General features: G+C 42.9%; 1 protein-coding gene across 2 annotated transcripts in view; it reads right to left on the bottom strand.

Moving 5' to 3' along the window:
• The window catches only part of CTCF (CCCTC-binding factor), a 54966-nt gene that overhangs the window by 3718 nt on the left and 26203 nt on the right, over positions 1 to 25045 (bottom strand). For both annotated transcript variants that reach the window (XM_044255940.1, XM_044255938.1), the window contains exons 4-11: positions 18381 to 19170; positions 17854 to 18024; positions 12140 to 12273; positions 10679 to 10799; positions 9594 to 9743; positions 5368 to 5528; positions 4660 to 4842; positions 3895 to 4030 (exon numbers count right to left, since the gene is read on the bottom strand). In XM_044255940.1, coding sequence (XP_044111875.1) covers positions 3895 to 4030; positions 4660 to 4842; positions 5368 to 5528; positions 9594 to 9743; positions 10679 to 10799; positions 12140 to 12273; positions 17854 to 18024; positions 18381 to 19161 — 1837 coding nt within the window. In that variant the 5' untranslated portion in view covers positions 19162 to 19170. The remainder of the gene's footprint in view (positions 1 to 3894; positions 4031 to 4659; positions 4843 to 5367; positions 5529 to 9593; positions 9744 to 10678; positions 10800 to 12139; positions 12274 to 17853; positions 18025 to 18380; positions 19171 to 25045) is intronic.

A 25045-nucleotide genomic window follows, 5' to 3' on the forward strand; every position in this document is an offset into this window, starting at 1 on the left:
CTGTGCTGAGCATGGAGCCTTATGTGGGGCCCAATCCCATGACCCTGAGATCATGACATGAGCCAAAATCGAGTCGGACACTCAACTGAGCCACTCAGGTGCCCTTTCATGTGTTTTTTTTTTTTTTTTTTAAAGATTTTATTTATTTATTTGAGAGAGAGACAGTGAGAGAGAGCATGAGTGAGGAGAAGGTCAGAGGGAGAAGCAGACTCCCGGTGGAGCCGGGAGCCCGATGCGGGACTCCATCCCGGGACTCCGGGATCATGACCTGAGCCGAAGGCAGTCGTCCAACCAACTGAGCCACCCAGGTGTCCCCCCTTCATGGTTTTTTAAGTCCAAGTTTTTTAACTTAATTCTCAGCTATGCCAGATTCAATGGGTCATTCTTAACTCCCTAATTTTCTCCCTGATGCCATCATCAGATAAAAGCTGCGGGGACTACTGTGTAAAGAACATTGACGAGAAGCTCTGAATCCCTTACTGGGTGTGACCTGGGACAAAGACCACAGTGAACCTCAGTTTCCTTATATAATCTCCAAAGCATTCCCAACCTGCTTACTAGTGATTTGAAGATCAAAAGGATTGAGCTGTAGCACAGGTCCTTCATGCTCTGGAAAGGAGACTCCACTAGACAGACACAGATCGTTTGCACCATGTGTCACAGTTCTAACATTCTCCATTATTCCATCTTGCCTTCGAAACTTCCATTTTTTTTTTTTTTAAAGATTTGAAGCAGGCTCCCTGCTGAGCAGAGAGCCCGATACAGGGCTCGATCCCAGAACCCTGGGATCATGACCTGAGCCTAAGGCAGAGGCTTTAATCCACTGAGCCACCCAGGTGCCCCTCATTACTTCCTTTAATAAGAAGAGGTGCTACCCTCATTTTAATAGAAAAAGTGAGAAGCTAAGTGATTGGGAAGGCACCTAAACTACAGCAGGCAGAACTCAAGCTCCTGCCTCCGGCCTGGGGCTGTTCTGCCACCCCAGCCCCTTGCCTCTGCACACAAATTATCCTCCCCGCCTGCCTCTGAGAAGTGCAGGTTATTGTCATCTTTCTCTAGGACCAGACACTGACATCTAGACAGCTGGGAGTAAATGCCTCATCTTCAGGACAAAATGCCTTATTTGTCAAATCCTAAGTGAAAACGTGGGGAACACACTGGTATGTGGCAGCGTGTCAAGAACAAGATGAGACGCTTCCCTGTAGATCTTATTCAAGCCCCCTATTGCCCAAGTTGGCCCAATGCCTAAAAAGAAAAAAAACACAAAGAAGGTTTATAGGGTCAAAGGCTTATTGGCTTGGAGAGATGTTGGCAGAAGCCCTTGAAAATAGCAGTAGATTCTGCTGGCCAACCTCTGCAAATGGCCAATAGGCAGAACTTCCGGGAGAGGACAAATGTGACTGTGTGGCCTTAATCAGCAGCAGGATGGACAGCCCAGACTTTCTGGGGGGATAAAAAAACACTGTGTACAAGGCGCAGAACCAAACCGTGCCCTGCAAGACAGCAACGTGTAAGACAAAAAGAGCTGCAGCATCTGTTGGCAACCACCAGTAAAGTCTTCTGCTGGAAGATGCTCTGGTGATGCATCACTGGGGAGTGAGGCTGATCTTACTGGGAGAGGAACCACAGACGTGAACAAGGTGGTACCATAAGCCAGAAGGCGAAGAGCCAACATCTGTGGCAGCAGGAAGCTCTGCAACTAGAAGCACCCAGAAATCCTCTGGGCTCAAGGTTACTTGTGGATCTCTGGTGGTACTTGGGGCCTGTGATTTTTTTGTTTTGTTTTTTTAAAGATTTTATTTATTTATTTGACAGAGAGAGAGATCACAAGTAGGCAGAGAGGCAGGCAGAGAGAGAGGGGAGGAAGCAGGCTCCCTGCTGAGCAGAGAGCCCGATGCGGGGCTCGATCCCAGGACCCTGAGACCATGACCTGAGCCGAAAGCAGAGGCTTTAACACACTGAGCCACCCAGGCGCCCCTGTTTTGTTTTGTTTTTAAGATTTGTTTTCGAGCAAGAGCGAGTGAGCAAGAGAGAGCGCACACAAGCGAGGTGAGGGACAGAGGGTGAGGGAGAAAATCCCAAGCAGATGCCCTGCTGAGCATGGAGCTTGATGCGTGGCTTGATCTCATGACCCCGACCGAGAGCACACCCCAAGAGTTGGATGCTCAACTGACTGAGCCACCCAGGCGTCCCCACTCATTAAGTTCTTAGCCAAAGGATCCCACAAAGATTCTCAGTAGAGAATACTTTGTGTACTTTCTTTTTTTTTTTTTTTAAAGATTTTATTTTATTTATTTGTCATAGAGAGAGAAGCGAGAGCAAGCATAGGCAGAGAGAGTGGCAGGCAGAGGCAGAGGGAGAAGCAGGCTCCCCGCCAAGCAAGGAGCCTGATGTGGGACTCGATCCCAGGACGCTGGGATCATGACCTGATCCGAAGGCAGCCGCTTAACCAACTGAGCCACCCAGGCGTCCCTGTACTTTCTTTTTTTAAAAGATTATTTATTTGAGAGAGACAGAGCACACACGTGTGTGTACGCGAGCAGGAAGGAGAGGCAGAAGGAGCGGGAGAAGCAGGGCTTGATCCCAGGACCTGAGATCATGACCTGAGCCAAAGGCAGAAGCTTAACCGACTGAGCCAACCAGGCGCCCCAGCAGAGAACGGTGTGCTTTTAAAAAGTGAAGTAAACCAACACTTTAAAGGAGGCATGTTTACTAAAAACCCAGTGATGAAGAGAATGCTTAAATTAGATTTTCTAGAAAAGGCAGCAAAAAATAAATTACTCTCATACTTACTGATCGAATATTCTCCCAGAAAAAGTAAAAATTCTGAACAGAAAGGTTTTATTAAACAAAAAACTAAAACTAGAAGGGACCTTGTTACAGACCTAAATATAATCTTGTGTTTTCATGAGCAAGTTTTAGATAAAAATCAATGGACAGAATGACGTTTTCAAACATTTTCAATCTCCAAAAACCTTAATTCCTCTCCATGATTACTAACAAGCAATACAAGAAAAAATGAGGACCTTGGAAACACATAAGACACGATCTTGAATTTCTCCCATCTGATGGTGCTTCTGGGGAAGTGTATTCCCCAAAACAAAACCCCTCCACATACATCTTTCACCATAAAAAGCTTACATCTTTAGCCACAGATGTGCCTTCTCAACTACTTGGCCAGCAGCCCAAGCATCCACTTCACAGAGCCTAAAACCACGAGATGAGCGCATACAATCAAATGTGGCTCTCTGCTATGGACACTCCTGTTCTCCCTCCCTCTTCATGAGTCCAGCGCCTAAAGCACGCCTTCTGCCTGGATTTCGTGACTAGAAGCCAAAGCGCCATCAATGGTAGGAAAATAGGCAAGGTGTTACATTATTTAATGGAGAGATTAAGGTAGGAAGAGAGAAGCTGACCTTCAGGAGTTTGATCAATACATCTCAAGGCTAGGCTGACACAGGCAGTCAAACAAGAAGTTGGTCAAGATGCTTAAGAAACCTTCTTCATGTCCATTAGATTCACTGCTCAAATCTAGACCAGCTTCCTAAATGTAAAAGTTACCAACACAGAAAAGGAACTCTGCTGGCCTTAGAATATCACTAATCTGAGGAATGGGAGTCGAGATACTGATTTTGCTCTGGCTTTAACTGAACTGAACATATAAGGTATTATCAAGCAATGGAATATCAGAAGGAAAAAAAAACCCCACAAAACTTGCCCTAGAAACAAACTAGCTGCTGCTGTAAATGCATAAGGCACATTAGGGAGACTAGATGTTATAAAGGAAGGAAGAGGGATTGGCCTCTCTATCCCAGCACATCCATGTATCAACATACTGGCAACTGGGCACCAAAATCTACCACATGTGACTAAATCAAGAAATAAGTTACTCACCACTGTCAGAGGAGTCTTCTTTTTTGGAACGCATCTTTCTTTTTCTACCACGTTTACTCTTCTTTGTTTCCCCTCCATTTTCCCCTTCTACACCATCTGGACCAGCACAATTGTCAGCATGTCTTGCCATGGTATTCTAACGGAAGAAACAAAATCTTCGTTCATGTTACTAAAAAAACTGGTATCAGAAATTAGAAGTTCTCTTACTTTAGTTTAATAAAATAAAAATATCGGGTATTTGTGATGAGTCTGAATGTTCTAGTATGTGCTAATAAGCACATCCTGAACATGCTCTCCTCATTTCAAGGGAAATGGTCTCCATCTGGAAGAGGGAGAGAGAACGAAGGAAGGAAGGAAGGGAGGGAGGGAGGGGGACAGAGGGAGAGAGAAAGGAGGGAGACAGACAAAGAGAGAGGGAGGAAAGAGAGTCCTTCAAAAGAGGAAGGGCTGGGTCCTCTCGGCAGCCTTCAGGCAAGAGGAGCACAGGAGGATCGGTCAGCTCCCTGTCCTGCGCAGACCTAACATGGCCCCAAGGGAAGACCCAAGAAAGACCTATCCAGATAATGAGTCCCCCCAACCCTCCGCTTCAGCAGAGGGTTCACACATGTACAGACAACCCTGAGGTAGGGACGAGTGGCCCTTTCCAAATGGGAAGGCATCTCTGTGCTTATAACCTCAGCGGAAAAAACTGCCCTGCTTTGCAGTGGAAGATCGAGAACATGACATTAAGAACCCTGATAAGGGAAGTGAAGTTCTGACTCTCACCCGGCGTGTAAAGGTCTTCCCACACTTCGAACAGACAAAGGCCGCAGGGACAAAGTTGGGGTCATGATAGCGTTTGAAGTGCATGTCGAGGAGCTGTTTCTGGCGGAAGGTCTTGTCGCAGTGGCTGCAGGCGTAAGGCTTCTCCCCGGTGTGCGTGCGCTTGTGCATGATCATGTGCCTCTCCTGAAAGACAGCAGGTGCGTGTGTGGAGGCAGGCCTCAGAGCCCGTCACGGGGCTGCCACCCCAGCCGCCATCTGCACGCATACGGTAGACAGGCCTCTGTCTCCGAAGGTCTGGGCTCAAAAGTGCTTGTCCAGAGGATGAAGTTATCTTACTGGGGCGCAAAACTGCTTCCTTAAATCCCAGGGTACAGACAGGCTCCCTCCTGCTGGGCTGCTTGTCTAGAGCTCACCCCTAAGCCCCAAGACCATATTCTTCCCTTCCCTCAGGTCCTGGACTTATTTCCTCCAGTTTTGAGAAAGCAGCCAGTAGTCTGCATGAGGGAGAGGTAAGCTGTGACTGAATAAAACATCAGCTGGAGACTGAGGTGATAAAACCGAGGAGTGAGACCTTTGGTGATATTCCTCACAAATCAGTTTGAAAACTGCCATTCTTAAAAACAGTTACCATATACCGAATCTAAAACCCTCTGATGATATCTGACACTAATAAGGAATCAACTGCTTTTTAACTATGAAGGTCTCTACCTGTCTGCAAGCGTAATCACACTGGTCACACTTAAAGCGCTTCTCGTTCTTGTGTGACTTCTGATGCTGGATGAGGGCATAGCGCTCATGAAATACAGCATCGCAGTATCGACATTTCTTGCCTTGCTCGATGTAGGAATGCTGCTTTCGCAAGTGGACACCTGAAAGCGAAACACAAAGCCCAGTCTAACTTGTGAAAACAACAAACAAGTACCTCAATAAATTAATAATACGTCCTTCTTTGTTTCTTAAAATCATTACTCTGGCTGCTGTCCTAAAAGTGAATTAAAAGGCAAAAAGAGAGGCGGAAAGACTGGTTAAGATATGGAAACAGGATGGGGGCACCTGGGTGGCTCAGTGGATTAAAGCCTCTGCCTTCGGCTCGGGTCATGATCCGGGGGTTCTGGGATCGAGCCCCACATTGGGCTCTCTGCTCGGCGGGGAGCCTGCTTCCCCCTCTCTCTCTCTGCCTACTTGTGATCTCTCTCTCTGTCAAATAAATAAATAAAATCTTAAAAAAAAAAAAATTAAAAAAAAAAAAAAAAAAAAAGATATGGAAACAGGACAGGTGAGAGAAGATGGTGGCTTGGAAGGAGCAGGACGAACTGATGAGAGACCCAAAAAGTAGCATCACCGGGATTTATTCACTGACTACAGAACAAGAAAGAAGGTGGCTGCCAGAGATGACCTCCAGGTTTCTGGCTTTGAAAACTGAGCAAGCAGCTGGGACCAGGGGCGTTTTAGACCTCCGGTTTTGAACACGTTAAATCTGAAATGCCAACGAGAGCAACCAGGAATGGCAAAGGCTAGATAAGCCTAGCTCAAATGAGAGATTTAGAGTAGGAACTGGAGCTGTTGGGATTTGAATTAGACCACAGGGGCTCACGAAATCACTAAGGCAAAAAGAGAAAGAAGAGTACAGGTCACACTTTAAGAAAGCTAACAGATAAGGCCAGTGGAAGGAAAAGGGGTTAAAACAAGAGACAGCTAGGAAAGAACAGTCAGAGAAAAAAGCCAACAGGCTATAGTGCCACAGAAACCAAGGGAAGAATGTGTTTTGTTTTGTTTTAAGATTATTTATTTATTTATTTGACAGAGAGAGAGATCACAAGTAGGCAGAGAGGCAGACAGAGAGAGAGAGGGAAGCAAGCTGCCCGCTGAGAGCCCAGTGTGGGGCTCGATCCCAGGACCCTGAGATCATGACCTGCACCGAAGGCAGAGGCTTAACCCACTGAGCCACCCAGGTGCCCCTTAAGTGTTCTTAACACAAAAAAATAAATGAAAAACTAGGAATCGAAGTTTCCATGTACAAAAATTTCCAACTTTCCAAATTATTTTTTTTTAAAGATTTTATTTATTTATTTGACAGAGAGAGATCACAGATAAGCAGAGAGGCAGGCAGAGATAGAGGAGGAAGCAGGCTCCCCACTAAGCAGAGAACCTGATGTGGGGCTCGATCCCAGGACCCTGAGATCATGACCTGAGCCAAAGGCAGAGGCCCTAACCCACTGAGCCATCCAGGCGCCCTCCAAATTATGTTTTAACAGGAAAAATTAAAGACTTAAAAAAAAAAAAAATCAAACATAGACAAGGAAGACTTTCTTTAAAACAGGAGAAATGTAAACATGTTTAGAGTCGAAGGGAAAGATCCAGAAAACGAAGTGTGAACATCAAGGTAAAGAGACAGTCCATGACGGTATGAAAGCTGGAGAGAAGACGAGAGTAGGATCAAGGCAAAGGCAGGTAACAGCCACAAAAAAGAAGAGTGAGGCCAAGTGTCTTGTAGCAAATGGGCAAAGAAAGGATGAATGCAGATAGGTTTGTTAAGTTTGATAACCGAAATTTGGGAGTTTCAGTCTGTTGCCTTAACTTTCCTTATGAAGTAGGAAAACAGGCCACTTACTGAGACCAAGGAGGCAGAGGAAAAAGGGGAGGAAAGATCAGAGGTTTCAAGAAAGTACAAATGATTCACCCAACTCCGAACCGTCTCACGGTGTCTCCCACATAGCAGGGACCTATACATCTGTGGAATGAAGGAATGAATGAACTCACTAAAGAAAATGGGAGCACACCTGACAAGGACAAACAGCTGGACTGCCCAGAAACAATGACAGCTCAGCTGCATTTGAGATCACGGATTTATGCTATTACCTATCTGCTTCACTCAAAGTCACATCACATCAGACTTAAAGGGGGCCAATACTGGGGAACGGAAATGAGGGAAGGCTTTTCTTTTTTACTCTCTACACACATGATTATATGAAAGCCTTTTATACATGCATGTATTATTTCAAGTAACTTTTTTATAAAATTTTATTTATTCATTTGACAGAGAGAGAGCGAGAGAGCACAAGTAAGTAGAGCAGCAGGAAGAGGGAGAGAGAGAAGCAGATTCTCTGCTAAGCAGGGAGTCCAACGTGGGGCTCGATCCCAGGACCCCAGAATCACGACCCGATCCAAAGGCAGTCGCTTAACCAACTGGGCCACTCAGGTGCCCCTCAAGTAACTTTTAAAAAGCTTCAACTTCCCCTTCTGGTCCTATGATAAAGACCTAACAGTGAAAGACTTTCTTCCATGTGTTCTTACTAAATAATTGTAGCAACCGTGTAAGGCAGTTACTTTTCCTAAAAAAATCAGTTGAATTAAAAAAAAAAAAAAAGAGAGAGAGACTTAGAGCAGTATTTGGGGGTGAATCTTGACTCTAGTAGGTCAGTCTCCAAAGCCCATGCTTTCCTGTGTCACAAAGTGATAGATTTTAATTACAGCATATTAGTGTGAAATCAGACTTCCTTTAAAGAGGAAACACAAACTTCTTTGGGATTGGCTTTGGGGATAACTATTATCTGACAGCTCCTAAGCAATTAAATTCCTCATTATGTAGGGCCTAAAGGGCATCATAAAGGTACAGAATGTCCAAGATATATATCTGCATCATACAACTGAATAATTTTAAAAACTTAAATAATCCAAACAGTGGCCTAATAGCTCAGAAACACTGCCATGAGATATTATTTAGATTTTAGGCTTCTGTACCATAAGAACAATAAAATTCATTTATCAGAGGACAGTGCCTCTTAAATCTTTCTAACAAAGTCCTCTCAGTAGCAGGGTAGGATGAACAAGTGACCTATAGGTCTTACATGGAGCCTAAAGTCCTCTGCTTCAAACTCATGGTTTCATCTTAAAAATGTGTATCAAATGTTTAAATAAATAAATAAAATTACACCTTAAAAAAGTGTATGCTAGCTACATTTTGTTCAGTATGGTCACATTAATATGACAATGTTTTAAGACACCAGATAAACTGCATAGCTTTACTCAGCTAAAATACATATGGTTTGGTCAATTCATATGGTTGCTGTGAACATCAAATGGGTTAAAAAGGTAAAACAAAGTAATAAAAGACATTTGGTAAAGTACAACAATTTACCTAAATATAAATTTCTTTTTTAAATTTTTATTTATTTGACAGAGAGAGAGAGCACAGGCAGGGGGAGAGGAAGAAGAAGGCTCCCCGCCGAGGGGGGAACACGGAGCTCAATCCCAGAACCCCTGGCATCATGACCTGAGCTGAATGCAGATGCCCAACCAACTGAGCCACCCAGATGCCCCTAAAAATGTTTGTAAGAATAATATTCAAGGGGAAAAGAATAATATTCATGAAGCAATAAATTTTGGATAGAGAACAGACTGGGGAAATATTTTTATCTCTTAAGTAGGAAAAACAAAGGAAGACATCCAGGAGACCATACCTTTATGGGCCCAACTACAATTTCTACTGATAAATTCTGTCTCTGTATAAGCTGTAGTTTATGCACAGAAATACAGTTATCATCCAACCAATAAAAAAGTCTAATTACTTAGGAAAGTACTTATGTTCTGAGAAAAATGAAATGGACAGACCTTAGTTTGAATCATACTATGTCACTTCCCTACTGGAGATCTGAACATTATCAGTGAGGGTTACTAATTAAAGGTTTACTGTTTCCTCTCATTACAGCTCCTTTTAATTTATAAATGACCTATATTCAGGAAAGAATCTTGTCAGCTGACTGCAGTGAGAGAAGGAAGATAAAGACAGATAGTAAGCAATGGCTATTAGTAAGTGGCAGGCCATTCACCTATACAAAACTTAAATAATTCAGAAAAGGAAGTTATTTATGATCTTCCTATTTTCACAAATAGTCAAAATTACTTTTTCATTTGCCACCAGCTAATTTACTTACCCAAATCACTTTTTCGGGCTATGACAGTGTCACAGTGGGGACAGTGAAATTTGGCCACATTTTCTGTGTGCTTCTGTAAAATGTGCATCTTCATGGTACCACTTTGGGTAAACCGAGCATGACAAATATAACATTCATAAGGTTTTTCCCCTTAAAAGGAAATACAGAATGAATAAATTAGATGAAATGAGCACCATCATTTTTAAAAAGATTTTATTTATTCATTTGACAGACACAGATCACAAGTAGGCAGAGAGGCAGGCAGAGAGAGAGGAAGGGAAGCAGGCTCCCTGCTGAGCAGAGAGCTGGAGGCGGGGCTCAATCCCAGGACCCGGAGATCATGACCTGAGCTTTAACCCACTGAGCCACCCAGGCACCCGGAGCACCACCATTTAATTGGAGAGTAATTCAGGTGGTAATTCAGCTGCAATCAGGTGGGAGAAAAGCTAAGCTAGAGAGAATCCTCAGGTGTTACCCACCTAGCCCAAGCCTCAGGCTGGGCTCATAGCGGTTCTTAAGAGATGACAATCAAGTCCTAAACTGCTCCTGCTAGCTCTGCTCCACCAGCTCCACCAGAGTCACTCACATGAGAGAGAGAGAGAGAGAGAGAAAGAGAGAAAGAGAGAAAGAGAGAAAGAGAGAGAGACAGAGAGAGAAACTCCTGTCTTTGGGGGACAGGAGATGGTACAACAGGAGGACCTGCAAGTTTTTCTTTTTCAGTTATCTTTACATCCCACATGGGGCTTGGATTCATGACCCTGAGATCAAGAGGTGCACACTCAACCAACTGAGCCAGCCAGGCACCCCTACAAATTTTTCTTTTTTTGGAAAAGACAGTATGGGGAAAACTGAATGAGCTGGGTTAGGTAATCGACCCAGACTTCTTATAAGAGTGAAACTTCCCATTCTCCAGTGTATATTCAGAACAATGAATTCAGAAGATATGCCAGAGAAGCATTTGTCAATTCCATTATTTTTATGCCAGCTCCCATTCTGATGAGCAACAGGGGTGTGAGGTGGTTTACAGGGTCCCATGGGATCCAATGAAAAGCAACTCATTAATACAAGGAGAGAAGATGTCCTACCTGAATGAGTTCTCATGTGCCTTTTCAGCTTGTATGTGTCCCTGCTGGCGTAACTGCACAAGCTACACTGGAACGGACGCTCCCCAGTATGAGAGCGAATGTGACGTTTCAATTTGCTGACCTGAAACGTGAAAGCACATCGACTGTAATGTGAATGCTATGGGTTAGGCACAAAAGCTTCGCTTCTGGACACTGAAGTTCAGAATACAGAAAAGGTCTAAAATATAATATTTCTTCCTCCTTATTTGTAACTTTTATTTCTCAAATCCTTATAATCCAAAGAGGGTAAATAAATGGATAGGGCATAGATGACTCAAGATTGGTTATTAATAACTTGTATCTGGCCACCCAAATGGACTCTTACTGCTCTAAATTTTTTTTTAGCGGATACTCTTGGATTTTTTGGGATAAGCAAGTATATCTGCAATACATTAGTTTTGTTTTACCATGTATAATTCATTTCTTATTTAGCTGGGATTTCCAATACAATGACAATGTTGAAGCAATAAAGATAAGAAAAAATGTCTTGTTGCAAATTTTGATTATTTACTTATTTTTAAGTAATCTTATACCCAATGTGGGACTCACAACCCTGAGGTCAAGAGCTGGATGCTCTTCTGAATGAGCCAGCCAGGCACCCCGTCTTGTTCCAAATTTTAATGGGCATACTCCCAATGCTTAAGTTAACTGGAAAGGATCGACTGCAGGTTTCTGGTTTAGAGTAAAGCCATTTTCTTCTACTCTTAAATTGCTAGGACTTTAAACAGTAACGAACACTAAATTTTATAGTTTTTCAGTAATTTGTAGAAAATATCACATGGTTTCTCTTTAACCTCTCAATGTAGCACACACCAATAATGTTCTGATGTTCAACTCTCCTTGTATTTTAGATATCTTCTATTTGGTAATCATTTATTTTTTAAATATATTATTAAATTTGGTGAATAATTTGATTTAGTTTTAGTTTTCTGTGAGAATAAGATACCCTTTTCTTTTTGGTAGCATTCTTACCCAGTTTTGATAACGATATAGCCTCAAATAGTAAAGGAGGTAACATTTTCTTTTCCTTCCCCCCCCCCAAAGTAGGCTCCAATGCCAGGCCTCAACTTACAACTATGAGATTGAGAACCTGAGCTGAGATCAAGGGCTGGACACCTAACCGACTGAACCAAACAGGTGCCCCCAAATTTTCCATTTTTAAATGCGGTGGGTACAGTTATTTGTTTCTTTAATGTTTCATACACCTTACCTATGATAACATGTGGTACAAGTGTTTTTTAAAATGGGTAAATCTTTCACATTCATTACAGTTTTAGTATTTTGGGTGGCAGGGAAGGGGAGTGGGAGAGTTAATAATTTCATAAGATTTTCTATGTCATCTTAAGTCAGTATGGGTAGTTTTTATCCTAATACTGGAATCATGGTCTTAAGAGAAGAACCAACAAGTTGCTCAACACTCACTTCTACACTGGCGTAATCGCACATGGAACACTTAAATGGCTTCTCATGGGTGTGTTTATAACGACGATGCCGCACCAATTCTCCACTAGTCACAAAGGCCATGTCACAGTCTGGGCACTTGTGAGGACGAGTACCTAGAGAAAGGGGATTATAATAGGAAGAAAAGATCAAGGGCACCGTTAATGACAGTTCAATGTCTGATGAGAACTGCAGCATGAGGCTGAACCCTGGTCATCTCAATAAACTTGCACTAGCCTGAGAGTAACTCCAAAGCAACAAGTCAATACAGTGTTGCTTTTGAATACAAAAATCTGCCCCCCCCCCCCCACTGCTTTTTTTAAATGCTCGTGGCAAGAATTACTATTAAACTCCACTCAGTTGGCCAGAGACCACTGTAGTGATATTGAAAGACCTTTCCTTCATGGAGCATATTACCTATACTTGTGAGTTCATTTGCTAGCCAAAAACCAAAATCATTTTTATCCCTAGTTTATGAATTCTGATCACTCTGGACCAAAAGTCTGTTTCAACTTTTATTTTTTTAAGATTTTATTTATTTATTTGACAGAGAAAGATCACAAGCAGACAGAGAAGAAGACAGAGAGAGAGAGGGAAGCAGGCTCCCTGCTGAGCAGAGAGCCCGATGCAGGACTCGATCCCAGGACCTGGAGATCATGACCTGAGCCGAAGGCAGTGGCTTAACCCACTGAGCCACCCAGGCACCCTCTCTTTTTGTTTTTTAACAAGGTTTTATTTGTTTTAGAAAGAGAGTGAGAGAGAGAGAGAGAGAAAACGTGTGAACGTGTGCACAAGCAGGGAAAGGGACAGAGGGAGAGAGGGAAGCAGACTCCCCTGCTGAGCAGGGTGCTGGACGGCGGGGTGAGGGGGGGTCGGGGCTCAATCCTAGGACCCTGGGAATATAATCTGAGCCCAAGGCACATGCTTAACCAACTGAGCCACCCACATACCTGATTTAAACTCTTGATTAAAAAAATAAAGAACACCTTGGGACACCTGGGTGGCTAGGCAGGTTGAGCATCTCTCTTTTTTTTTAATACACATATATTTTTTTAAATTAAGATTTTATTTATTTGACAGACAGAGATCACAAGTAGGCAGAAAGGCAGGCAGAGAGAGAGGAGGAAGCAGGCTCTCTGCAGAGCAGAGAGCCCGATGTGGGGCTCAATCCCAGGACCCTGGGATCATGACCTAAGCCGAAGGCAGAGGCTTTAACCCACTGAGCCACCCAGGCACCCCGAGCATCTGACTCTTGATTTTGGCTCTAGTCATGATCTCAGGGTCGTGAGATGGAGCCCCACATAGGGTTCCATGCTTACTAGGGAGTATGCTTGAGATTTTCTACCTTTTTTAAAAAAATATTTATTTATTTATTTATTTGACAGAGATCACAAGTAGACGGAGAGGCAGGCAGAGAGAGAGGAGGAAGCAGGCTCCCTGCTGAGCAGAGGGCTCGATGCGGTGCTTGATCCCAGTAACCTGGGATCATGACCTGAGCTGAAGGCAGAGGCTTTAACACACTGAGCCACCCAGGCGCCCCAAGATTTTCTACTTCTGCCTCTACCCAGACCCCTGCTGATGTGCACACTCTCCCTCAAATAAATAAACACTCAAAAAATGCTCGTATCTTAAACCTCAATGTTTTGTCAAGTAGAGATCACAGAATTAAGAGTTATTTGACCTAAAGACATTCAGCAATATATTGCAGTAGGAATGTAATAGAAGATATAGCAGAATGGGAAATAAACATAGTTCAGCATAGGTGAAAATAAATTTCAGACAAAGAACTAAATGTTGGGGTGCCTGGGTGGCTCAGATAGTTAAGCATCTGCCTTTGGTTCAGGTCATGATCTCAGTGTCCTGGGACTGAGCCCCACACTAAGCTCCCTGCTCGGTGAGGAGCCTGCTTCCTTCTCTCTGCCTACCTGTGATCTGTCAAGAAATACATAAATCTTAAAAGAAAAAAAAAAAAAAGAAAGAAAAATAACTAAATGTTAAAAATATTTTTAAAAAGTTATCTGGCCCAAGATGCTTTTGCACATCAAATCCTACTGTATTATGACCGTACATATAGGGACATTAGGCTGTCCATATTCTGATACTATTTTTTCCAAAGAAAAACCAAAAAAACCCACCAAAAAACCAAAACCCAAATGTAATAGCTTGTTTTCTATATAAATTTATTTTGATAATTCCGGAAATTTATCATAGGCTTTACAAAGTAGTACTGCCTTTTATATGATCACCCTTTTTTCAAAAAAGATTTTATTTATTTATGGGAGGGGGAGGAGTGCAAGCAGGGGAAGAGCAGGCGGAGAGGGACAGGCAGACTCCCCTGCTGAGCGCAGAGCTCAACTCTTCAGGCTTGCTCCCACATCTCTGAGATCATGACCTGGGCTGAAATCAAGAGTTGGACACTTAATCAACTGACCAACCCGGGTGCCCCCCAAAATTACCGTTTTTATTTTATTTTTAAAGATTTTGTTTATTTATTTGACAGAAATCACAAGTAGGCAGAGAGGCATGCAGGGAGAGAGAGGGAGGGAGGGAGGAGGAAGCAGGGGAGCCCGATGCAAGGCTCGATCCCAGCACCCTGGGATCATGACCTGAGCCGAAGGCAGAGATTTTAATCCACTGAGCCACCCAGGCACCCAAGATTACCGTTTTTATTATTATTTTTTAAGATTCTATTTATTTGACACAGAGAGAGAGAGATCACAAGTAGGCAGAGTGGCAGGCAGAGAGAATGGGGGAAGCAGGCTCCTGGCTGAGAAGAGAGCCCGACTTGGGGCTTGATCCCAGGACCCCAAGATCACTACCTAAGCCAAAGACAAAGGCTTAATCCACTGAGCCACCCAGGTGCCCCAAGATTACCGTTTTCAAAAAAATAATCTCTACACCTAATGTGGGGCTTCAACTTATAACCCTGAGATCAAGAGCTGCATGCTCTACTGACTGAGCCAGCCAGGTACCCCTTAAAAGATCTCTTTCAAACATCCATTTCTAATATTCTGTGATCTGAATGTCAATTCATGGAATATTTAAACATTTTTACAAATAGTATACTTTTTTTCCTTTCCCCTTTTACTGAAGGAATCTTACTGTTTTTAGTAGGTCTTCCTCACACAGCAGCCCCACAGTATAAGCGATTGATTACATTAGTGGATCTTCTCTAGTCACTTTACATTCTAAACACAGCATTGGAAATAGGCGCAGGTAATGATGACAATAAGGAGATAAGCTAACAGCAGAACACAGTGCTGTTTTCATACACAATTACTCAAAAACTATGGACCAGCATTAATTGTGCACTGCAGGTAAGGGATGACAACAAAGTAACTCCGAACACCAAAATCAAAGGAAGGCTACCTCTGAAAACAGAATTAGAAAGAGTCACAATGTAATGAATGGGACCAGTCATCTGTGGAAAGGATTCTGAGATTGAGAGACCCCTCAAGTGGGAAGTATGATTAAAGTATGATAGTAACTAAGAAATTTCAAGGAATGTTCATTTGCTCAGTTTGCTTTTTTATTATCACTGGGGATGTAGGAGTGAAAGACAGAGTTCTTGTCTTTAAAAAAGAGTTTGGCAGTACAGAGAGTTAAATAAAACAACAATTAACGAGAAGGAAAGCAGGGTCCATTTCTGTTAGGATAAACTGTACTGAAAACCAAGAATTTCTAATGTTTACTTACCTACTACCTAGGGGACAGAAAGAAGCCTGCTACTGGTAGATATAAGCATGGCAATTAGGAAAGCAGCAGACACTGCTGTACAACAGAGATTTTCATTGGGTTGCACCACATGATTGCTTGTGTCCCTCTGTTCAGCGTCCAGGCTTACCAAGTCACCCTTCAATCACGACATCTTACTGATATAGTCAAGGGTGTCCCCTAACATGCAATACAACCGCATTCAGAAAATGAAAAGGTGTATTCCTCATCAGAAACTGATTTTCTTTAAAAAAAAAAAAGAGAGAAAGAACGAGCGAGAGAGAGAGCGCATGAGCATGAGAGAGGGAAAGAGAGCATGAGAAGGGCGAGGGTTAGAGGGGCAGGGAGCCTGATGTGGGACTCAATCCTGGGACTCCAGGATCATGACCTGAGCCAAAGGCAGTCGCTTAACCAACTGAGCCACCAAGGGGCCCAGAAATTGATTTTCTGATTGCATCTGACCCTTTAGAGTTCGATTAGTATGAATAAGTTCTGCCGAAAGAGCTCTGAGCGACTAAATGGACCACATTCTTATTTTCAAACCTGAGGACTAGACCATGACACACTGTGGCCGCATCAAGCACTCCCATTTTAGGAAGTACTATTATGTGGCCAAATGCTTTTATCTAGTTATATGCCCTTTCATAGTGTCTTCTAACTACCAAATAAAGTATTTTATCAAGTGTCTTGACTAGAAAGCAGAGAAATAATGAAAAGGGACCAGATTGTATTAGCAAAGAATATACTAATGCACACATTGCTTACAGGCCAAATTTAACTTGGTCATGCTCAGTAGACTACCAGCCCATCAAATCAAAAACAAGAGCTGTATTAAGTGGAGAATGTGGAGAGAGGAGAGCTACTCTGCATCAAGACTGTGCGAGATAAGTTTCTTTTCTTTCTTTCTTTTTTTTTTTGTTTTTTTAAGATTTTATTTATTTATTTGACAGAGAGAGCTTACAAGTAGGCAGAGAGGCAGGTAGAGAGAGGAGGAGGAAGCAGGCTCCCTGCTGAGCAGAGAGCCCGATGCGGGGCTCGATCCCAGGACCCCGAGACCATGACCCGAGCCGAAGGCAGCGGCTTAACCCACTGAGCCACCCAGGCGCCCGCGAGATAAGTTTCTAATAACACTAGTAGCAAATGCCAATACTCAAAGAGCAAAGAACCCAGAAGAGAACCTAAGAGAGCTCCAGCAGTCCCTCCACTTTAGTGACTCCTGGGATCTGACCATAGCCAACATGATGCTAATATAGAAGATTAAAGCACAGGGGCACCTGGGTGGCTCAGTCCATTAAGCATCTGCCTTCGGCTCAAGTCATGATCCCAAGGTCCTGGGATCGAGCCCCACATCGGGCTCCCTGTGCAGCTGGGAGACCGCTTCTCCCTTTCCCCTCTCTCTGCCTGCCATGCTTCCCCTGCTTGTGTGCTCTGTCAAATAAATAAATAAAACCTTAAAAAAAAAAAAAAAAGAATATTAAAGTATGTATGGAGCACAAATAAGTAGGTGTCTGAACTGCTAGAGTAACACCTTCAACTTTCCTTTCTGAGGTTATGAATTACTTACCTTTGTTGAAGTGAAACAACCAGAAACCATGGTTTTTACAATAGCAGAGTTGTGTTGCTATTTCTAATGTTCATCCTTATAATGCCTGGCAACTGTTGCCTGGGAATTTGGGGGGTCATGTTTTGTCACTGACGTTAAAACCTTAACACCACAATGGTGATGTCCTTTAGGAAATATTACAGGTTAACTGCCATAGATAATTTTTTTCTGGATCATCACCCTTTAACAGTTTGATTATTTTCCACTAAATTTTCTTTACATTTGTCTAAAAATTCATCTGCTTATAATAAATCAGGATTACAGCATAAGAAAGAACAAAAATCATTTTTAACTTCCCACCTGAACCAGCCTGGATGATACTCAAAACCCAAGTTTTAGCCTTTGCTATGCTGTAGCCCCCAACATTCATATCCAGCACCTGTGTGTGTGTTAAGGTGATTCCTCAGGAGGGTGACTGTTCTGAATGCCCTGCCACAGAGATGGCACTTGTGTGGTCTCTCATCAGTGTGACTTTTCATGTGACGATCCAAATTTGAACGCCGTGGACATGTGTAACTGCAAAGCTCACACTGGAATGTCTTCTTTACACCTATATGAAAAACAAAACACTTACTTCTTGCAAGGTTTCAAAGTGTTAAGTTTACTCCTAATGTTAAATTTCTACAAAGAAATTTCATTAGTCTTTTTAAACTAAATCCAACTTAAGTCATATTGAATTGTTACTATTTCATGCCACTAATAGATTTGTCTTCAGGACTTAAAATGTACTGAATTTGGAAAAAATGTTATTCTGGCTGAAAGGACTGGTACCCAGCTCATGATCTTTATTTAAAAAAAAAAAAAGAGGAAAGAAAATTCCATTTACTAAAAAATAATTTACATACACCCTTATTTGCTTTATCCCAAAATGACTTTATGAAAATACAATGGATAAACTCATTTTACCTTTCTTTTTAATTTTTGTTGGTTTTGGAGGCTTCATGTTACCAACCACTTTCTCTGCATTAACCTCCGATAGCAGACCCTCCTGCTGCTCTTCCTCAAAATCGTAGACAGACACATCCACATCTTTGCCCTCCTCTGTGTAACGCAGTTTGCTCTTTTTGGTTTTCTTTGTTTTTTTGGCTGGTGGCTGATAATCTGGGTCTTTTTGCCAACTAGGATCTTCTTGAGGTGGAAGTTCTCCTTGCTCTAGTGTCTCCACCTCTCCATTGGCCCCTACTTTCACCACTTGAAACCCTTCAGGCAAAGGTAAGGTGTGACATATCATAGGTTCGCTTTCTGCAAGGCCCTCTTTAGACACTTCATTCTCATAAGCCCCCTGAAGTTCTTCTACTGAAGTAGTGGCAACAGGTACAGTCACAGGAACGGGTACTTGGACAAGCTGAAGCTCTCCTATGTTTATGGGCTGTTCCTCCATATTTACAACCTGCAAGGTTATGATCTGGGTATCGTCCACAGCAGCCTCTGCTTCTGGAGCGACTGTACCCTCCATTACTTCAGTCTTCATCTGAAGAAGGGTGGGATCCAGCTGTTCCATCATCACCATCTGTACACTGCTATTGACATCCTGGACCACCTCACCCCCATCAGTCTGGTTCTGGGGCAGGTGGCAAGTGTCCTCTTCCTGGCCCCCTTCCCGGCGTCTCTGGTAAGTCTTTCTTTCCTTTCCTTTAATGAAAGTTTCAGACTCTTCAACAATGGCTTCAACCGCCTCACCTTCCATTTCCCCTTCCTTTATTAAGGGAGAACACAGATTGTTATTTATTCTTTCATTCATTCCACAGATTGTTATTTAAAATAAAGCTTGTCTAAGTGAAAATATATACATTTTAAAACAAAAGGACCCTTGAAAAACAAATTAGGAAATCAATGGTTGTTAATATTCAAAAAAGACAACAGGTATTATGAACCTCCTGATGGAAAAACAAACTACCATTATGAAGCAGTCTTATTAAACAAAACAAAAAATCTGAAAATAATCAAGTCTCTAAATCCAACCACCAATTAACAGGAAATTGGTGACAGAATTTGCTTCTTTTTTAAAGATTATTTATTTGAGAGAGAGAAGGTGTATGCTTACAAGCAGGGGGGGAGGGGCAGGGGAAGAAGCAGACTCCCTGCTGAGGGGCTTGATCCCAGGAACCCTGAGATCGTGACTTGAGTCAAAGTCAGACACTTAACCAACTAAGCCACCCAGACGCCCTGGTGAGAGAGTATGTTAAATTATATTACCGGGATGAAATCAGTGTAATTGTGACTGAAGGAAGCTTTGCAGGATTGACTACCCAGTTTCTTCTGCAAATAAATCACCAAGACAAAAACGAGAAGGATAGAGGGAGAATGTACACATCAATGGTTCTCAACTTGGATGACTGCCTCCAGGGGGCATTTGGCAAGGCCTGTGACATTAAAAGGTTGTCACTACTAGGGTGGGTGGGCCACTAGCATCTAGTGTGTAGAGGCCAAAGAGGTCACTAAGTACTCTGCTACGCACAGGTTCAGTCCTCCATAACAAAGAATTATTATTGGTCTATAAATGTCAATAGTACTGAGGTTGAGAAACGCTGACAGACAAAAAGAGATCTAAGAATTACTGTACTCAGGGGCTCCTTGGTGGCTCGGACGGTTGGGTGGCTGCCTTGGGCTTGTGTCATGATCCTCGGGTACTGGGATCAGCCCTGCGCTGGGCTCCCTGCTTCTCCCTCTCCTTCTACTGCTTCCCCTGCTTGTGCCCTCACTCTGTCAAATAAATAAATAAAATCTTTAAAAAATAATAATACAGTATTGGGGCACCTGGGAGGCTCAGTCAGTTCAACTCTTTTTTTTTTTTTTTTTTTTTTAAAGATTTTATTTAGGGCGCCTGGGTGGCTCAGTGGGTTAAGCCGCTGCCTTCGGCTCGGGTCATGGTCTCGGGGTCCTGGGATCGAGTCCCGCATCGGGCTCTCTGCTCAGCGGGGAGCCTGCTTCCTCCTCCTCCTCTCTCTCTCTGCCTGCCTCTCTGCCTACTTGTGATCGCTCTCTGTCGAATAAATAAATAAAATCTTAAAAAAAAAAAAAAGATTTTATTTATTTATTTAACAGAGAGAGACACAGTAAGAGAGGGAATACAAGTATGGGGAGTGGGAGAGGGAGAAAAGGCTTCCCATGAAGCAAGGAGCCCGATGCAGAGCTCGATCCCAGGACCCTGGGATCACAACCTGAGCCTAAGGCAGCTGCTTAACGACTGAGCCACCCAGGCAACCCAGTCAGTTCAACTCTTGGTTTCAGCTCAGGTCTTGATCTCAGGACCCTGGAATCAAGCTAGGCATAGGGCTCTGCACCCAGCAGGGAGTCTGCTTGAGACTCTCCCTCTGACCCTCCCTTTGCTCACAAGTGTGTGTGCACTCTCTCTCAAATAAATAAATCTTTAAAGAAATACAGCAGACGCCAGGGTGGCTCAGTCAGTTAAGCGTCTGCCTTCGGCTTCGGTCATGATCCCAGGGTCCAGGGATTGAGCCCCGTATCGGGATCCTTGCTCAGTGGGGAGCCTGCTTGTCCCTCTCCCTCTGACTGCCAATTCCCCTGCTGTGTGCGTACTCTCTAATAAATAAAATGTAAAAAAAAAAAAAAAGAAAGAAAGAAAGAAATACAGCAATCAACCACAACATATAGACCTTTCTGGATCCTGAAGCAAACCAACAAATTATATTAAAAAATAGGACATGAGGGACGCCTGGGTGGCTCAGTTGGTTAAGCAGCTGCCTTCGGCTCAGGTCATGATCCCAGCGTCCTGGGATCGAGTCCCACATCGGGCTCCTTGCTCGGCAGGGAGCCTGCTTCTCCCTCTGCCTCTGCCTGCCTCTCTGTCTGCCTGTGCTCGCTCTCTCTCCCTCTCTCTCTGACAAATAAATAAAGAAAATCTTTAAAAAAAAAAAAAAAAGGACATGAGACAATTAGATTCATCTCTGGATTCCCCCCCCCCAGTTTTGGGTATTTGATGATATTAAAGAATTATTAACAAAACTAGTTCAAATCCTTTACATTTCCTGTATCTATTAATAAAAACACTGGCAGAGGGCCTTGCTATTTTTAGCTAAATTCTACCTTAGAAAATATCCTATCATAGTGCTTTCTCACCGTTTTCTTGGAGCCAGAATCAAACCTTGGATCCAGACTCCAATGGTCCTGATTGTGGCTACCACACAACACTACCTCCTGTGTCATACCATCAACTTGACATTCATGTATCTCTCCTCTGTGAGACCATGAATTCCTTGAGGACAGGAACCATGTACAACAAGACATTTTTGCTTCACAGCACTATGACTAGGTTGGTAGATACTACTAACTGAAGATATATATATATATTAAAAAAAAAAACACAGGAAAAGAAAAATGAGCCAATTCATAGTTTCTGGCTCTTAAATCTTGTGAGTACCAAAGTACCCAGACACCTAAGAGTAAAATGGACCTGAACAATCATCTAATTCACAAAATAATTGAAGTATATACAAGGTTAATTCAAAATTAAAGTGTTTTGTATTCTTGCCCTAGTCTTAAATGAAGATTTTGGTACTTCCATTAGAGACACATTTCTCTAATTCTCTGTTGGGGCACCTTAACATTGTGCCCACACAGGCATTTAGAACCACCACAAGGCAGTACAAAGACCACAGAGAGACAGGTGAGGCTTGGTCCTGCATTCGAGAAGTTGCTATCTGTTTTACTTATTTACGTATTTTTTTTTTAAGATTTTATTTATTTATTTGACAGAGAGAGATCACAGTAGACAGAGAGGCAGGCAGAGAGAGAGAGAGGGAAGCAGGCTCCCTGCTGAGCAGAGAGCCTGATGCAGGACTCGATCCCAAGACCCTGAGATCATGACCTGAGCGGAAGGCAGCGGCTTAACCCACTGAGCCACCCAGGCGCCCCCATATTTTTTTATAGTATATTTTTTAAAGATTTTATTTGACAGAGAGAGACACAGAGAGAGAGGGATCATAAGCAGGAGGAGTGGCAGAGGGAGAAGCAGGCTTCCCACTAAGATCGACGTGAGGCTCGATCCCAGGATACTGGGAACATGACCTGAGTCAAAGGCAGCTGCTTAATGGCTAAGCCATACAGGCACCCCATATTTACGTATTTTTAGAAATTTATTTAATTAAGTAATCTCTATACCCAACGTGGGGCTCGAACTCACAACCCTGAGATCAAGAGTCACATACTCTTCTGACTGAGCCAGCCAGGCACCTCTAAGGAGTTACTACCTAACTTAAGGGACAGAACAGGTACAATGGTTTAAGGTAAAGCAGGTAGGTATGGAGAACTCAACATAACCAATGTGAACTAGTCACACTGTAATTCTCAACAGTCCCATGGGGTTGGTGCTATTACTGTGTTGGAGAGCACTGCTATATACCTTTGTTACTCAAAGCATGGTCCAAGGACCAGCAGCAATGGCATAACCATGGAGCTTATCAGAAGCACAAAACGTGGGCACCTGGGTGGCTCAGTGGGTTAAAGCCTCTGCCTTCAGCTCAGGTCATGATCCCAGTGTCCTAGGATCGAGCCCCGAGTCGGGCTGTCTGCTTGGCAGGGAGCCTGCTTCCCCCTCTATCTGCCTGTCTCTCTGCCTACTTGTGATCTCTGTCTGTCAAATAAATAAATAAAATCTAAAAAAACACACACAAAAAAAAACAAAACAAAAGACCCCACAAAACTTCAGGCTCTATTCTTTTTTCTTTTTTTTTAAGATTTTATTTACATATTTGACAGAGATTACAAGTAGGCAGAGAGGCAGGCAGAGAGGACTGGGGAAGCAGGCTCCCTGCCGAACAGAGAGCCCAAAGCGGGGCTCCATTCCAGGACCCTGAGATCACGACCTGGGCCGAAGTCAGAGGCTCAACCTACTGAGCCACCCAGGCGCCCCTCTATTCTTTTTTCTTCTTCTTCTTCTTTTTTTTTTTTTAAGATTTTATTTACTTATTTGACAGACAGAGATCACAAGCAGGCAGAAAGGCAGGCAGAGAGAGAGGAGGAAGCAGGCTCCCCGCCGAGCAGAGAGCTCGATGTGGGGCTTGATCCCAGGACCCTGGGACCATGACCTGAGCCAAAGACAGAGGCTTTAACCCACTGAGCCACCCAGGCGCCCCTTAAACAATTCTTTTAAGTTTTTTATTTATTTAAGTAATCGCTACACCAAACTTAAAACTCTGGAGCTCAAACTTACAACTTACAACCCTGAGATCAAGAGTCATACACTCTTCCAACTGAGCCAGGTAGGTGCCCCTTCAGGCTCTCCTCTTGACCCACAGAATCAGAACTTGCAATTTAACAGATCTCCAAGTGATTTCCTACATTAAAGTTTGAGAAGTACTACTTTATACCACTGCTCTTCACAGATTTTTTAAAAAGAGAATTTTCAGGCCAGGAAGGTCCCCAAATTAGTACTCCAACAAGAATGGGTAATTCCAAATGCTAGAATTAGGGAACAGAGAAAAAGCCCATCTATCTTTGTGACATTCTTGGGAAAAATACCAAAGCAGAGAGAACAAAAAATTCATAAGCCAGAAATGCTAATACTGATCCTGCCAGACAATCACTACATAATCCCATGCTATTTAGATATCTTCTATTGTAAAACTGGTGAAGGAAAAACATTTAATCTCTGAGCTCTGTCGGGTTGTAAAAAAACCCATCTCCCCTCTGGCTTGAACTTGTAAATATAAATAATTTATAAATAACCTGCTATAATAACTTGCTATAATAATCAAGTCTAACCTAAAAGAAATCACTGGAATTATAAACCAGGTAGAAAAGAAATGGTACAAGGAGTACAAACTGAAACCAACTGTGTTGCCAGGATGCTGAGCAGACAGAGTATTCTCTCACTGAAAAAACACACAGCACAGGGTTCCTGAACATCAGCCTCTACTCAGGGTCTTGATAAGCAGCAGGTTCAGTTTTTACAGAGAAAAATCAGATACAAAGTAGCAAGGCACAGGCCTCTCCCATACACTGCTTTAGAAAACTCAAAGCATCCCCTCAAGCAGTGGATCTGTTTACCTAACTTTCCCCAAGAGAATGGAGTCCCTTCTCTGAATCAATAACTAACCTAATAGCCTAGACCAGGTCTCTCCTCCCACTCCCTGAGGACTGTGCTCTGCCAGCCATCCCACCCCTTCCAGTTATGATCCATTTCTTCTCTTCCTCTACAAAATCAGCTCTGTTTCCACTCAGTTTCACTTAGCCACACAACATGCACAGAATACACTTACAAAGAGACTTTTAACTACAGGAAACAAACTGAGGGTAGCTGGAGGGGATGGGGTAATTGGGTGATGGGCACTGAAGAGGGCACTTGATGTAATGAGCACTGGGTGTTATATGCAAGTGATGAATCACTAAATCATCTCTGAAAAAAGTAATATACTATATGTTAAACTGAATTAAAAAAAAATACTCTTACACTCCCCTCCTCTCCCCTCATGCTCTTCCTCTCCCCTTCAGTCAGCCATGCTTTCTACATTTTTCAAACATTTTTGTGGACCAACACTACGAAAAAGGGATTTACACGTACCTTCAGAACACAGTATTTTTTAGATTATAGAAGTATAATCTAAAATATA

This window comes from Neovison vison, chromosome 7 (assembly GCF_020171115.1).
Source record: "Neovison vison isolate M4711 chromosome 7, ASM_NN_V1, whole genome shotgun sequence".
Lineage (NCBI taxonomy): Eukaryota > Metazoa > Chordata > Mammalia > Carnivora > Mustelidae > Neogale > Neogale vison.